The 16,935-nt window shown below is 44.8% G+C and overlaps 1 protein-coding gene across 1 annotated transcript in view; it reads left to right on the plus strand.

The window, feature by feature from the left end:
• The window catches only part of LOC127048784 (interferon-induced very large GTPase 1-like), a 150,965-nt gene extending 143,402 nt beyond the window's left edge, over nt 1-7,563 (plus strand). The window contains 2 exon segments of the mRNA XM_050948689.1: nt 1,538-6,281; nt 6,284-7,563. Of these exon segments, the coding sequence (XP_050804646.1) occupies nt 1,538-6,281; nt 6,284-7,563 (6,024 nt within the window).
• The last annotated feature ends 9,372 nt before the right edge of the window (nt 7,564-16,935 follow it).

Consider the following 16,935-nt stretch of genomic DNA (forward strand, 5'->3'; position numbering starts at 1 on the left):
ACTGAAGAAGAGGAACAGTCAGTCCACCCGTAGTCCTCTGGGGCGACTATAGACAGTGGTTTGGGGGACACGGTGAGGATATTAATATTTTAATTTTTCCAGGGTGAGCGCTGGTAAAATGTTAGAATACTTCAGCACATTAAGATGCAGGAAATGATCTGATGGAGGGGAAACGTGTTCATGAAGAAGTGACAAAAATATGTTTCCTGTGTTTAAATCCTTCTCTGCAGAGGAGATAAACGGCGACGATCCAGTTCAGGGCGCCCCTGTGAAGGAAGCACACACCAAGATGGACGAACTGAGGCAGAGACTTGATGGAGTGGGACTGAGTACGCAGTACTGGCTGCCCAAACTACAAGACAAATTAGGGATTACCTCTGCGCAGGCTTTGAAACACCTAAGCTATGAAGACTACTTAAAGCTGGAGTGCGAAGTAGAGCACCCGTGGGAAAAGCAGGCTCTCCAAGCCCTACTTAACATAGCAGAGAGCAAGAGAACAATGAAGCAGCTGCAGGAGCAGCGCTTGGAGATGCTAAAGAAGAAACAGGAGCAGGCTAAGGCAGCGCTTGAGGTATTAAAAGAAATGCAGGAGAAAGGCAGGAGCCGCCATGAGGAAGCTGTGAGAAAGAAAGAGGAGGAGCTGCGGCAAGCTATGGACATAGCCCCAAAGTATTGGGCACCAGCTGAGAAGACTTTGAAGGAAGTGATAGAGAATGTGCACAGACAATTAGACCTTCTGGAGGAGTCGGTGTCCCAGAGTGAGAATCTCTCTGACAAGGAAGTTTTGAGATGGGTGTCAGGAGGGCTGGCCCTGCAGGGCATTTACCAGACCAAGAAGCTTGCAGAGATGGTGGAGAAGCGAGAGCAGCTCATAGACATCCCAGAAGTGTTTGAGCTCTTTGGTCCAGAGCAAGGGCCGTTGTCTGAGAAGAAGGAGTTTTCATCGGCTGAAGCAGAGTCCTCATTCACAATGGCCATGGAAAAGCTGGGCTTCAGCATTAGTGTCACAGCCAAAGGCGGATTTTGGGGGTTTAGTGCTGAAACCAGCTCAGATTACAGCAGCTCTTCAGAGTCTGAAGAAACCCACAGGTCCCGCTCTGAACACACTTACATTTGCACCACCAAGTACAACTACATCCCACTGGCTTCATGCTACTTCCCAAAGCATCAGCTTCGACTTTCCAGTGCAGCGCTGCAAGAGTTAAAAGACATGGAGCAGCTTTTGAGTCACACCCCAGAGCCAGACAAGCTCAACATGCTGAAGAGCAGGGGCAAGAGTTTCTTCAGTCGATTTGGGTCTCATGTAAACCAGGGCCCCCTTCACTTGGGTGGGATATTCTGGTGGAAAGCGTCTTCTGAGGGATTCCGGGCAGAGCAGCTGGACGAGGTGAAGAAACGAACATCTGATGCACTCAGCTCCTATGCTGGGGGCAGCTATGGTGGGTTTGGTTTGAGCATTGCAGCTGGTGTGACTGCATCAAAATCAGGTTCTGAAACCTCATTTCAGGGCACAGATAGAAAACACACACAAACAGAGATTCAGCTGTTTGTGACCAAGACAGGCGGCCCACCTGGAGTGGATTCACTCACAGCATGGAAATCTGGGCTACTGGCCAGTAACAAAACCTGGAGTGTCATTGACAGAGGCTTTCAACTGATTCCTGTGTGGGAGATAATCCTGTCCAATCACAAACAAGATTTTAGAGATGTTCATCAAATCAGCAGCAGTCTCAGAAATGCCTATGAAGTCCTAACTAACCAAAGTGTTGGTACATTGTTTGGAGAGGGATTAGCCAGTGCAGTGGATGAGGCCAGATCATTCATAGAGGAAATGAAGTCCTGGAAAGTCACTGGGGATGAAGAACAGCTGGTGAAATTGATCAATTTCAAACAAAAGCTGACTGAAAAAACAAAGAACTACAGTGCATGGATTAACATTTGCCTGTCAGATAAAGGGCTTCAAGATTTCCTGGAAAATACAGTTTCATTGTGCAAAGATTTGCCTGCACAAAATACTGAATGCATCAAATATCTGCTGCGCTTCCTTCTGGATCCTCATGTCTATTCAGTTAAGAATTTTCCCAAATCTTCCTCCATCATGAAGTGGATTTTTCATGAAGAAAAAAAGCAACAGAAAAGAATGTCTCTCTCTGAATTTGCTGATTTTATTCAAATCCTACAGAAAATGAAGGATTACATACAGGAAGTTACATATGACCCTATGTCCTCTGCAGCAGCAATGCAAGTAGCAAAGATAAAGGCCACCTTAAATGTGAGCTTAGCTTTGTCTTCCTTTCTGCAGGCCTTACGGGAGAGAGAGAAGAGAGATATCGAACTGTTATTACTCTCAATTGCAGCCAGTGCAGGATACCGGGTGGACAGTTGCACTTTTCAATATCTCCTCGGGTGCCCAGAAATTAACTTCATATTGCAGGAAATGCAAACAGCACAGGAGGAATATTTGACTCTTAGGGATCAGGATGTTTCCAGAGCTCAGGCTTTCCTGCTGTTGACAGGTCTGACTGTAACATTTGAAAACAAAGACGTGTCTCCAGAGGAAAAGAACAGACGTTTAGCTTTTATGAAACATCAAATGGGAAACTTATTGTCCATGGAAATGTCAAAAGTCCTTAAAAAGCACAGTGCATGCAGTGATTGGGACATACTGGAAGCAGACCTGAATTGCCTCAAAAATGGGGACTTTGAAGCCACAAGTGATGAGTTGAAGAAACAGGATATAATAAAAGCATTAGAAGGCATCTGTCAAGGAACAAAACCTTCAAATCAACCAAAATCAAAACCTGAAGTGAAATCCAGCAATGTTAAAATGTATGAAGCTATTGAAAACCAGGAGTTTCTCAATTTACTGAAAAGACTTGGACTTGAAAGTTGCCATCCAAGGAAAATGGGGACAGCAGACTTCCATGTCATTTACAAGACCTCTTTGCATGACAGCCAGCCCAGCACTGAGAGTGAGCTGCCATTTTACTTTTTGCAAAAACTGTTGATGGTGGACTATCGGGTAAGATACCTGGTTTGCAAAGATGACATAAAATCTAAACAAGGTATAACAAATACACTGACCACCCTAGAAAATGGGAGTGGATCCTCAGATACATTTGATGACTTTTTTAATGATGATAGTCACGGAACCAATGACTCTGTTACAGATCAGGCACACATACACCCAATGGACATCCAGATGGCAATTTTTCATTGTGCAGATGATTTCATGAGACAATATCTTTCAACAAAGCTGGCTTTCTGCCAGTTTGCACTCCCACTTCTGGTGCCAAATCCTTGTATTTCACAAATAGAATTCCCTCTTTGGTCCCTTAGCCAAGTGACGAAGAGCTGGAAGGGTGCTGAGAAATCAGGAGGAGAGACTAGGTTTAAAAATTATAAAAACAAATTGATTTATCAGGCAGCTATGCCCATGGTGTCCTTCATACGGATTGGTCATTCTTCTTCTTCAAAGTCCCAGATCCTGAATGCTCTGCTGAGTAATCACAAACATGACATCTTTTTCCACCGTCATTGTAAAGGTAGCAGCAAAGATTGTCTCCTGATGAAAGGGGTTGTGGAAATCTTCTGGTACTGTCCAGGTGGGAGAGATGATGACAGATTTGACAACTGCGTTGCATTCACTAATCTGCATGGAGATGCAAGGCAGCATGAACAACAGGTCAAATTTTTACAGGAAATTTCTTCTGTTAATGTGGTTCTCATATCAGATGTTGATCAAAATGATAAGAAAGGCGTGAAAATTATACATGACCTCTGGAAATCTCAAAAACCTTTGATCTGTCTTTTTGCTGAAAAAGAGAACATTGTTGCTAGGAAACCCAGCCAGAACATAAAAATAGCCATCAAAAACAGAAATGAAGCAGAATTAATAGATGAACTGATGACAACAATCAGGGATTTACTAGCAGGTTCAAACATAACTTGCAGTCTTGAGAACAGTGCAAATATTGCTCGCCAGCAAGGTTTCGTCATTGACGAAGAGGACGAAGAGTGCACAAAAGCCAAGACAATGGCACGGGATTTGATGACACTCTTGAATGAGAATAATTTACATGAGATAAAGTCAAAACTATTGCCTCTGCAAGGAGAGTTATGGCACAAGTGGTGTCAAAAGGACAAGGAACTTACCCGCTTGCAGGATAAAAGAAACAGAAGCATTGAACAGCACCGGAGCCAAGTTGAATCAGAAAAGCATGCAATACGGAGCCGTCAGTTAAAAAGAGCATTCCCTCTCAATGATCTAATGAAGTCAGTGCTTGAATTTCTCCAGTTACATCCAGAAGCCACCAAAAAATACTTCCTGCAGTGGATGAAAGTATTTATGGATGACTTGTCCTCTGATTGCCTTGCAGAACTTCACCAGAAATACCACAGATTGTGGTCTCAAATCCTGGAAATAAAGAAAAAAGGAGAAAATAATGACTTGAAAAATGCTTTGCTAAATAATTTAGAAACACTCTCAAAAACGATAAATGATTCTACAATTGGCCTTGAACACATTTTGAGAGAAGTAGCTCAGATTTATGAGGCTCTGGATTCAATGAAACAACAGGATGAATGTTTTCTTGCACTACCTCAAATTGCAGCTGACCTGATGGTTTCAGGTTATCCCATGGAGCTGATGGACGGCGATGCTTCATACGTGCCATTAAAATGGGTCGGAGCAGTTTTGGACAAATTAATTGAGAAGTTAGGAGACCAAAAAGTGTTTGTTCTTTCAGTGCTTGGCATCCAGAGCACTGGAAAATCAACACTGCTGAATGCCATGTTTGGTCTTCAGTTTGGTGTCAGTTCAGGAAGATGCACCAGAGGAGCATTCATGCAGCTGATTAAGGTGGAGGAGAACCTCAAACAGGATTTGAACTTTGATTACATACTAGTCGTTGATACTGAAGGACTTCGGGCCATGGAAATGGCCAATAAACTGTCCCTTAATCATGATAACGAGCTAGCCACCTTTGTCATTGGGATTGGTAATATGACTGTGATCAATATTTTTGGTGAGAACCCTTCAGAAATGCAAGATGTCCTGCAGATCGCTGTCCAGGCATTTCTGAGGATGAAGCAGGTAAATCTCTCCCCAAGCTGTTTGTTTGTGCACCAGAATGTTGGTGAAATAACTGCAAAAGAACAGAATATGGAAGGACGAAGACGCCTTCAGCAAAAGTTAGACGAAATGACAGTTACTGCAGCCCAGCAAGAGTTCTGTGATGTTACCTGCTTTAGTGACATTATCCGATTTGACGTGAACACCCACATTCATTACTTTGCTCATCTCTGGGAAGGGAATCCACCAATGGCACCTCCAAACCCGAGCTACAGCCAAAATGTCCAGGAACTAAAGAGCAAGATTCTCTTGGCTGCCAAAAAAGAATCTCAGGGCAGTGTTCTAAGGTTGTCAGGTTTAAAAGTCCGCATTAGTGACCTGTGGAATGCTTTGTTAAATGAAAATTTTATTTTCAGCTTCAAGAATACGCTGGAGATTGCAACGTACAAGAAGCTAGAAATAATGTTTAACCAATGGACCTGGAAGTTGAGAAAAGACATACTAACTTTGCAAATGAAACTTACCAATCGAATTAGGAATGGAGAAGTGCACTCAGTCACCAAAGGAAACCTTGAAGAGCAAATTCAACAAGAGTATGATGTCATAATAGCGGGCCTAGAAAACTATTTCAGTGAAGACAAAGACTCTGAACTGTTGACTCAGTGGAAAGGGAGTACTGAACTGAAACTGAGAGATCTGAAAGAGTCGCTCATTGTTGAAACCAAGAGGAAGTCTGAAGAACTTATTGAACTAAAGAAGAACCAAAGTAAACTGGATGAAAAGAAGTCAGAATATGAAAACGAGCTTCTGGAAAGAAGCAAAGAGTTGGCTCTGTCTTTAAAAGGCCAGGAACTAGGGGAAACAGAACTGAGAGCGAACTTTAATTCGTTATGGAGAGAGTGGCTGACTGAAGTGTCTTCAAATGCTCCACAGGCTAAAGAGTGTGATATTAATGTTGATGTAGAAAATATCCTTCTAGAGCATTTTAAACAGCCTAATTTAGTAAGAAAAATTAAGGATTTCTCAATAAAGAGTACATTTTCTGTTGATTTTTCTAAACATATCAGCATGAAGAAAAAACTATACTTTCTCAGCCACAATTTAGATGAATGCGACAAAAGCAACATTCGGCAAGTTACTGATGGCATCATTCAGGTTGTCAAAGCAAACATTGATAGGAAAGAGCAGCAGAAAATGGATTACAATCGAAGTACATTTATGAAATATTCCAGGAAATAAGGGAAGGTATAAAATCATCTGAATCCAATAACTCAAAATATATATTTAATCCTGACTACTCTATAGATTTATCCCTGTATCTGTGTAAAATGGCAGCAGAAAGATTTAAAGACATGCACACAGCATTTAAAAAAGCAAATGATCCAACCATCTATCTGGAAAGTAAAAGAGAAGATTTATTTAAATGTTTTCAGATTTCCTGTCTAGGAGCCACATCCATCACAACATTTGCTGATTTCTTATGCAACAAGCTTTCTACAGCTCTCCGCCAGGCAGTCTATGACAAGACTGCCATTGACATAGTCAGTGAGATGCGGTCTAACCATCCTGCCCTCAATACCAATAGAACCAAACTAGAAACCTATATTCTGAAATACCTGGCAGAGGAGGAAAACTTTGAGAAATACAGGCAGTACATTCATTTCCCAAAGGACTTTTTAGAGAACTTTATCAAGAAGTGTGTTGATGATTACTGTTTAGACAAGAAAGATCGAAGACTGAAGAACTTCTTAGATATTTCCCTTGATTCTTTACAGGTTCTTGTTCATGCAGCTATTCGTGACTCAACTAAAGTTGTCAAAGACAAAAGTGGCAATGTGTCCTTATGGTTGGATGAATTTTGCAGAAGACTAGGAGATGTCTTAGATCTTCCCAGAAGTGATCTGAAAAGCATTGAACATCAGGAGACAACAGATGTAGAATTTCTTAAGGAAGCAATGAGTAAAGCATTGGCTCCTGTGCTAGAAAATCTGAAAAAAGACTTTGCTGCCATTGATATGGGGCCATTTCAAAGAAAACCACACAAAATACTAGCTGAACAGCTTTCTGGATGCTGGGAGCAGTGTCCCTTTTGCAAAGCTGTTTGCACAAATACCATGTTTAACCATGATGGAGATCACAGTCTCTCTTTCCATCGTCCTCAAGCTACAGCTGGCATCCACTGGTATAAAACAAATCATCTAGTTACTAACATTTGTTCAAGTCTTGTAGCAAGTAATTGCTCATTAGTGCTGAGTGAAAACCATCAAATTCCATACAAGAATTATCGGGATGCAGGACCTCATTATTCCAAGTGGAGCATCACACCTGACACCTCTGTGCAGCCTTACTGGAAATGGTTTGTGTGCCATTTCAGGGCAAAGCTAGAGAGTCAGCACTGTGGGAAATTTGAAGGCAAAGGGGAGATCCCTTCTGAGTGGAAACAAATTACAAAAAAGGATGTCCTCTCTGAGCTGGAAAAGCAGTTGTAAGTTAGTCAGAAGGAAAGATTCTAAGCCTGATAGCAAATTTGTTGTTCTTGTTTGAAAGGGTATGAAACAACTGTGTTTTCAAATATTATTCTTGTGTTTTGATTTAGGGAGATAATCATCCAAGGTAAACTATATTTAATCCCTCACAGAACTCAGAGAAATAAGACTATTCATTTCAGCATACAGTATGTAGTTGCATCATTATAACATCAGAGCCCTGTAGCTTTCCCAACTACAGTGATCGAATTCATCTAAGAGTATAAAGAGAAAAATTTCCTAGTGGGAACATATTATGAAAGATTAACTTGCTCAGCAAGACATTGCCAGATGAAGAGCAAAGAGAGGCATTAGTACATACCATTTTTATAAAAGGTTATGATCTGGTGCCAATTTCCCTGTGAGAATTATCTTTGACTTTAACCCAACAAAAGCAGGATATTAAAATAAAAACCCTGGAAGCTCTAAAACACAATGGTGGGATGGCATCAGACACCTGTCTTTTACTGACTGGTAGCCTGTTTCAGAATGTGCCAGATTTGATTCACAACAGAACATCATAGAGGCGCATAACACATTTGGTGGGCTCCATCCTGCCCAGACAGTATGAAGACTAACTAAAGTGCAGAGATATTTAATGTACACTGCCTTGTTTGATTTTAAATGCACAATCTAGGTACAGTTACATTATGGCAAACAGCTGCTTTTAATTTTATAATGTTCTGGTATCGTAGAATCATAGAATCTCAAGGTTGGAAGGGACCTCAGGAGGTATCTAGTCCAACCCCCTGCTCAAAGCAGGACCAATCCCTAACTAAATCATCCCAGCCAGGGCTTTGTCAAGCCTGACCTTAAAAACCTCTAAGGATGGAGATTCCACCACCTCCCTAGTGAACACATTCCAGTGCTTCACCACCCTCCTAGTGAAATAGTGTTTCCTAATATCCAACCTAAACCTCCCCCACTGCAACTTGAGACAATTGCTCCTTGTTCTGTATATCTGGATAGAGAAGTACTTTGTATGCAAGAACCATTTACTATAACATTAAATGCCAATTTTTCATCATTGAAGTATGGGAGTCTTGTTTATCTAAACTTGTACACCTCTACCTCTATATAACGCTGTCCTTGGGAACCAAAAAATCTTACTGCATTATAGATGAAACCGTTGGATCAAAGCAAGTTGGATATAACGTGGAGTGTGCAGCCCCTCCCTGAGCACTGCTTTTCCGTGTTATATCAGGTCGCATTATATAGGGGTAGAGGTGTAATAGCTGCAGTTAGCAGAAAGTGTGTGTATCTGTTGACCTATGACCTTGTCACATCTTGTGAGTGACTTCATGAGTGGTCAATATGGTTATATATTCCAATAAGTCACATTAAGGTGGAATATAAAAGATCCTGTGTAGTGCCCTGTTTTGGGTTCTTTTGGACTCTTGAACTGGTATCAGCTGGATCTGTGGCCTTCTGAGGTGCTTCACTAACTGATTCTTCATCCCTGTTATCCTAACTTTTAGATTATAAGTATGAAATGTGTTCATTAGCCCAGCAGCTTGGGGTATGTGAGTTGCTTATTTGGACAGGTTGATGCTGTTTAGTAGTTTTGTGTAGTGCGATTATTTGGTGTCTTTGTAATGTTATAATTGTATCTAGGCAGGTCTACTGAAGATTGCACCAATCCCTGAATGAAAGAGAGGAGTCTGAAACTTCTGTGTAGCTCACTTTGGGAAAGAACCTGTGTTGATTGTTAAAACATACACATGATTCTCAATTAAACATTATCAGTGTGAAAAAACGATACAGTGTCATCATTTATTAGGGCTACATATTCAGCTATACAATTTCTCAGCCACATGCTTACAAGATAGAAAGAACCGGAAATATGAAAAGCTGTGTTTAGCTAGAAAGACTATCACTACATTTCTGTCCCGTACATTCCCTTCATTCTCCATAAAAATCATATCCTTGAAATAAAATAGGTTTCTATCAAACTGACATTGCCAAAATTCTAGGCCTCAAACTCACTTGTCAGTGTAATTACAAATATAATATCCAAATTGCTCTTTGGAGCTACTGAGCCCTAGGTGGCAGGAGGTTCACACTCATGACCCATCTGATCTCAGCTGCTAGATCCCAAGACAGCCCCTAACTCAGTCACCCATCAAACTGATTCCCATCAAATCTATCTGAACACCCAGCAAAGGCAGTCAGCTTGCACGGAATGGCCAAATCCTGAGAGCTGAGGTGCACCTGCAGCTCCCATTGAAATCAATGGATGGGAGGCTGCGGTTAATAGGAGTTTGGCCCTTGTAAAGTGTAAAGACTCCAATGCACCATGGCAGTATTTGGCATATGTGGCCGTATTACCACGGGGGCTCTGGATGCTCAGCTACACCTGTGGCTCACCACGTCGGGTGACAGATCACTGGAAACCACATCCAGTTATTTTCACAACCTTAATGGTAATAGCCCCTTTCCCCAGTCCTGAGCCTGTAATGTTCCAAGTCACTACATGTAATTTAAAGGAGAGAAATGCCCAACCTCCTAAAATAGGTGTGTGGCAACTCTCCAAAAAGGGCCATTTTTTCAGAGTTTAATGTACCCACACACACACCATGTATCATTTGAAAGTTTATTTATATATGTTTATCACAAACCCAACTATCTATATTTTTAATAATCAAAGCCCCCATTACTATTATCTGTCTCTTCCTAATAACATGGGTCCCCTCCCACAGAGAGGTATCCTCAGTGTGAGGGTATCATGTCATCACCTGGAAGGAGGGTCCCAACCATGGAATTATTTCCCTCTGCTCCAACTTGATGTTCTCCTTCCCCAAGACTTTCATCCTTTTCAACAGCACAGAGGCCGTCAGACTGGGGGTCAGACCAATGCGGTATATCCTGGAAAGTCTCCTCTGTGTACAACCATGGGCTGGGGGAGGCTGAGCCTCCCCAAACCTCACACTGCTGGGAGTGGGGAGGCAATGACAGATTTGGGACCCCCAGAAAGATCTCCTCCTGCCACAGCCCTGGGGGTGGAGGAGCTCTCACTCCCTGCCAAGGCTCCAGGGCTGCAGTGTGGGCACACAGCTTGTCTGGTCTCGGGGCTACAGTGGGGGGCGGGTGAAGGAGCTAGCAGAGGGAGGTGCCTCAGGGGAGAAGAGGCAGAGTGGGGGCGGAATGAGGGCAGGGCCATAGGGGAAGGGGCGGAACGAGGGCAGGGCCATGGGTGGAATGGGGATGGCACTGCAGGAGAAGAGAAGGAATGGGGTGGGACAATGGGTGGGGCCATAGGTGGAAGGGGTAGAACGGGGGAGGGTCTCCAGACTCAGAGCTCCAGCCAGGGCCAAACGCTCTGCCACAGTCCCGGTCCAGGCGGAGAGCCTGACTCTGGCTGGGGCCGAGCTCTCAATTCCCCCTCCACTGCCCTCTGGCCCCAACCAAGCTCTCCGCCCCGACCCCCTGCCCCAGCCATGGCCATGGCCATGGGAGAGAGGAGCCAAGCTCTCGGGCCTCCACTGAGAGCAGCAAGCGGAAGCATGTCCTCAGCCGGAAAGAGGCAGAGCAAGGGGCCAGCCTCCCCAAGGGGAAACGCCACCCTCCACTCATACTGTCTGTCTCCCTTACCTCCTCCAGTTCAGCCACTCTGATCTCCAGAGCCTGTCGTTGGTTTCTGAGGGCCAGGAGCTGCTTGCACCGAACGCACACATGCATCGCCTGCTCATAGGGCAGGGAATCATACACGCTGCATTGGGCACAATAAACTGGATTCTCCTCCCCCCGCGCCCCCAACTTTGCAGCTGGACTGCTGACGAATTAGTGTTACTCTTGCTGGGTTTTTGTTTGTTTGTTCTCTGTGTGTGTGTGTTTGTTTTATTGGGGGGAGCAGTTACTGGCAAACATTTAGACAATGTTTATTAGGAATAACTGCTCTCACGCTCCTTCCCTAAACTCCCTTGCAAAACTGCCCTGTTTGCTGGCCCCCCTGGTCACTTCACAAGTTGTCATTTTAATGCCCTGTTGTCATAAACAGATAGCTAAGGGTTAATGTCTCTTTTACCTATAAAAGGGTTAACAAGCAGTGACCTAAAACACCTGACCAGAGGACAAATCAGAAAACAAGATTTTTTCAAAACTGGGTGGAGGGAAGTTTGGGTGTAACTTCTTTGTTCTTCGTCTTGGATCGGTGACCCTCTCAGCTCTGAGAGAGATCTCTCTCTATCTCCAGCTTTCTAATCTCCTGTTTCCAAGTTGTAAGTACAAGGATAGTAAGACAATAGGTTTATATTGTTTTTTTTTGTTGTATGTACATGTGTGTAGTTGCTGGAATGTTTAAATTGTATTCTTTTTGAATAAGGCTGTTTATTCATTTTTTTCTTTTAAGCAAATGACCCTGTATTTGTCACCTTAATACAGAGAGACCATTTTTATGTCCTTTTCTTTCTTTTTATATAAAGCTTTCTTTTTAAGACCTGTTGGAGTTTTTTCTTTAGTGGGGACTCCAGGGAACTGAGTCCACAGCTCACCAGGGAATTGGTGGGAGGAAGAAGTCAGGGGGAAAATCTCTTTGTGTTAGATTTACTAAGCCTGACTTTGCATACCCTCTGGGTGAGGGGGGAGAGATTAGATCTCTCGGTACTTGTGTTTCCAGGACTGGAAGCAGGGAATCTCCTAGGGTCGTCCAGGGAGGGGAGCCTGGGAGGAAGTAACAAGGAAACAAGGGGAGACGGTTATTTCCCTTTGTTGTAAGACTCAAGGCATCTGAGTCTGGGGGTCCCCCAGGGAAGGTTTTGGGGAGACCACAGTGAGCTAGGCACTGTATAATTCCTGGCTGGTGGCAGCAAATACCAGGTCCAAGCTGGTAACTAAGCTTGAAGGTTTTCATGCTAACACCTATATTTTGGACGCTAAGGTCCAGATCTGGGAAAAAATGTTATGACATGGTGGCACAGCAGTGTGGATAGATAGAAGAATCCAGAAGCCAGTAGAAATACTATTTTCTTTTTCTCTGCTAGGGCTTTTAAGCAGCGAGAAACAGTTTGGTTTTAAAAGGAACCAGAGAGAATTTTTTTTCTGCTCTCTCTTGCAGTTTTTGGCTTGCATATTAAGCAAGGAACCATTAAGGAACTATTAAGGGTCTTTTGTGAGACAATGGCACTCCCATTGAGAGTCAGGTACCCAGCACAATACACATGCAAATAAAGTGGTTTTTCTGGTTTACTTTACATTTAAAAGATTAGCTAGAGGAAGAAAGGGAAAAAGGCACTGTTGCTAGGCAGACCCCAGGAGACAACAGAGCCAGCAGTTCAGACAATAAATACCGGAGGGCACCCCAACACAAGAAACAGGAACCATGCCTTCTAAGGCAAAAATGGAGACCGAGCAACAAATCAAAGACGCCAAGCACAGGCGAGATATGGAAAAAAAAACTACAAGAGATGGAGCTGAGGGAAAGAGAAAAAGAGGCTACCCACAGGAGAGAGTTGGAACTCCTGAGGGAATCCCACCGGCAGGCCCTGGAATTAGAAAAGGCTAAGCAACAAAACACAGCCAATCCTAACAGCCCTTCGCCAATACTTGTTCCACTGCACAGGAAATTTCCCACCTACAAGGCAGCTGATGACACTGAGGCCTTCTTGGAATATTTTGAAAGAGCCTGTCTTGGGTACAGCATCCCTGAAGACCAGTACATGGTTGAATTGAGGCCACAGCTCAGTAGACCTTTAGAAGAGGTGGCAGCTGAAATGCCTAAGGAGAAAATGAACGACTATAAACTTTTTCAAACCAAGGCCAGATATAGAATGGGGATAACCCCGGATCATACCCGTCGGCGTTTCAGAACTCAAAAATGGAAACCAGATGTGTCATTTCCCAAACACGCCTACTACTTTGGAAAGAATTATGAGGCCTGGATATCAGGAAACAATGTTAAATCCTTGGACGAACTGCACCTCCTCATACAAATGGAGCAGTTCTTGGATGGTGTTCCTGAGGACATAACACGGTACATACAAGATGGAAAACCCAAAAATCTCACCGAGGCAGGGGAGATTGGAGCCAGATGGATGGAAGTGGCGGAAAGCAAGAAAGCTACTGTCAAGCGGAACGAATACCCCCGAGGGCACACCGACAATAAACCCTACAACCGAGGACAGCCAAAGACCCCACTTACAACCCAAGTAAAGCCACAGATACCCTATTCTTCCACCTCACCAGTCTCCAGTAACTCACCTCAACCCAGTGACCCGTCAGCTGGAAGATGCTTTAAGTGTAATGAACTGGGACATATAAAGGCCAACTGCCCAAAAAACGCCAACCGAGTGCAGTGCATTACACCACCATCATACCAAAGATCCCCAGGCCCAGATGCCTCTCAAATACCCTTAGAGTGAAGGGAAAATTTGAGAGTGGGCGGAAAGAAGGTTACTGCGTGGAGAGACATGGGGGCACAAGTGTCAGCTATCCACCAATCTTTCGTCGACCCCAAATTCATCAACCCAAAGGACCAAGTGACAATTTACCCCTTCATGTCACAAGCTGTAGACTTGCCTACAGCTTAACTGCCTGTCCAGTACAAAGGCTGGTCAGGAATGTGGACTTTTGCAGTCTATGACAATTATTCCATCCTCATGCTACTGGGGGAAGACTTGGCCAACCAGGTGAAATGGGCCAAGAGAGTGGGAATGGTTACACGCAGCCAAACCAAGCAAGCTTCCAGACCCATTCCTATTCCTGAGCCGTCCACAGACGCCCCGTCTTAGTTAAGTCTATTGTAGAGATGAACTGGGCACGTCCCAACTTCTCCAATAGCTCATCGGTGCATGGCATTGGATAGTTGTCCGGACGAGTTACCGCATTTAGCTTACGGTAGTCCATACAATAGCGTATTTCCCCACCTGGTTTGGGTACCAGAACCACTGGAGATGCCCATGCACTGGTAGATGAGCAGACTATACCCATCTGTAGCATGTTCTGGATCTCCCATTCTATAGCAGCTGGGGCATGAGGAGACACCCGGTAGGGTGGGGTTCTAATGGGGTGAGCATTACCTGTGTCAATGGAGTGGTATGCCCGTTCAGTCCGTCCTGGGGTGGCTGAGAACAATGGGGCAAAGCTAGTGCACAGCTCCTTGATTTGTCGCCGCTGCAGATGATCCAGGGTGGTTGAGAGGTTCACCTCTTCCACGCCACCATCTTTTTTCCCGTCGTAGTAGACACCTTCAGGCCACTCAGCATCATCTCCCTGGACTGTAAACTGACAAACCTGTAAGTCTCTGGAATAGAAAGGCTTGAGAGAATTAACATGGTACACTCTGGGCTTTAGTGAGGAATTGGGAAATGCTATGAGATAGTTCACAGTTCCCAGGCGCTCTTGGACCGTGAATGGCCCTTCCCATGATGCTTCCATCTCATGGGCCTGTTGTGCCTTCAAGACCATAACCTGGTCTCCTACCTTGAAGGAACGTTCTCTGGTATGTTTGTCATACCAGGCCTTTTGCTCTTCCTCAGCATCCTTTAGGTTTTCTTTAGAAAGGGCTAAAGAGTGTCGGAGGGTGTTTTGTAGGTTGCTTACAAATTCCAGAATGTTAGTCCCTGGAGAAGGGGTAAACCCCTCCCATTGCTGCTTCACCACCTGTATGGCCCCTTAACCTCGTGGCGATACACAAATTCAAATGGTGAAAACCCTAAACTGGGATGTGGTACAGCCCTGTAGGCAAAAAGCAACTGCTGCAACACTAGGTCCCAATTATTGGAGTGTTCGTTGACGAATTTACGTATCATGGCCCCCAAAGTTCCATTAAACCTTTCCACCAGGCCATTGGTTTGATGGTGGTACGGGGTGGCAACCAAGTCGTTCACCCCATGAGTTTTCCACAGTTTTTGCATGGTCTCTGCCAGGAAATTAGATCCTGAATCTGTAAGGATGTCGGAGGGCCAACCTACCCTGGCAAAAATGTCTGTTAGGGCCTGACACACAGTGTTAGCCCTGGTGTTGCCTAGAGCTACTGCTTCCGGCCATCGGGTAGCAAAGTCCATGAAAGTCAGTACGTACTGCTTTCCTCTGGGTGTCTTTTTTGGGAAAGGACTCAGAATATCCACAGCTACTCGCTGAAATGGGACCTCAATTATGGGGAGTGGCTGGAGAGGGGCCTTGACCTGGTCTTGGGGCTTTCCCACTCTTTGGCGTACCTCACAAGACTGGACATACTTGGCAATGTCCTTGCCCATCCCCTCCCAGTGGAAGGACTTCCTCAATCTGTCTTTGGTTCTGTTCACCCCAGCATGGCCACTGGGATGATCATGGGCTAAGCTTAAGAGCTTCCCCCGGTACTCAGTTGGAACCACCAACTGTTTTTGCGGCTGCCATTCTTCCCGGTGTCCACCAGAAAGAATCTCCTTGTATAAAAGTCCTTGGTCTATAACAAACCGGGATCAATTAGAAGAGCTGAGAGACGGTGGGGTGCTCCATGCTGCCGCCCAAGCTTTTTGCAGGCTGTCATCTGCTTCCTGCTCAGTCTGGAACTGTTCCCTTGAGGCTGGGGTCACCAGTTCTTCCTCAGACTGGGGACTTGGGCTTGGTCCCTCTGGAAGCGATGTAGGTGATGGGGTTGTTTCCGTTACTGGTGAACCACTCTTCGCTGGTGCACCTGAGGGTATTTCAGGCTCTGGCTGAGCCTTTTGGGTATGGCTGTCTGTTGCTTCTGCCAGTTCTGGCTCGCTGGTGCCCTCTGGTGTTGAGTTTGAAGATGCGGTTACAATTGCAGGTGCTGGTTGCTGTTCCAGTTCCGGGCCTGGGACTGGAGGTGCTGTGGCTGTTTCAGTGGTAGGCATGGAATCCAGGTCCACTACCTCTGTCTGGGTTTCTGGTAACACAGACGGGGCGTCTGTGGACGGCTCAGGAACAGGAATGGGTCTGGAAGCTTGCCTGGTTTGGCTGCGTGTAACCATTCCCACTCTCTTGGCCCACTTCACCTGGTTGGCCAAGTCTTCCCGCAGTAGCATGGGGATGGAATAATTGTCATAGACTGCAAAAGTCCACATTCCTGACCAGCCTTTGTATTGGACAGGAAGTTCAGCTGTAGGCAAGTCTACAGCTTGTGACATGAAGGGGTAAATTGTCACTTGGTCCTTTAGGTTGATGAATTTGGGGTCGACGAAGGATTGGTGGATAGCTGACACTTGTGCCCCCGTGCCTCTCCACGCGGTAACCTTCTTTCTGCCCACTCTCAAAATTTCCCTTCGCTCTAAGGGTATTTGAGAGGCATCTGGGCCTGGGGAACTTTGGTGTGATGGTGGTGTAACGACTTGCACTCGGTTTGGGTTCTTTGGGCAGTTGGCCTTGATATGTCCCAGTTCATTACACTTAAAGCAT

This window comes from Gopherus flavomarginatus, chromosome 4 (genome assembly GCF_025201925.1).
Source record: "Gopherus flavomarginatus isolate rGopFla2 chromosome 4, rGopFla2.mat.asm, whole genome shotgun sequence".
Taxonomy (NCBI): Eukaryota; Metazoa; Chordata; order Testudines; family Testudinidae; genus Gopherus; species Gopherus flavomarginatus.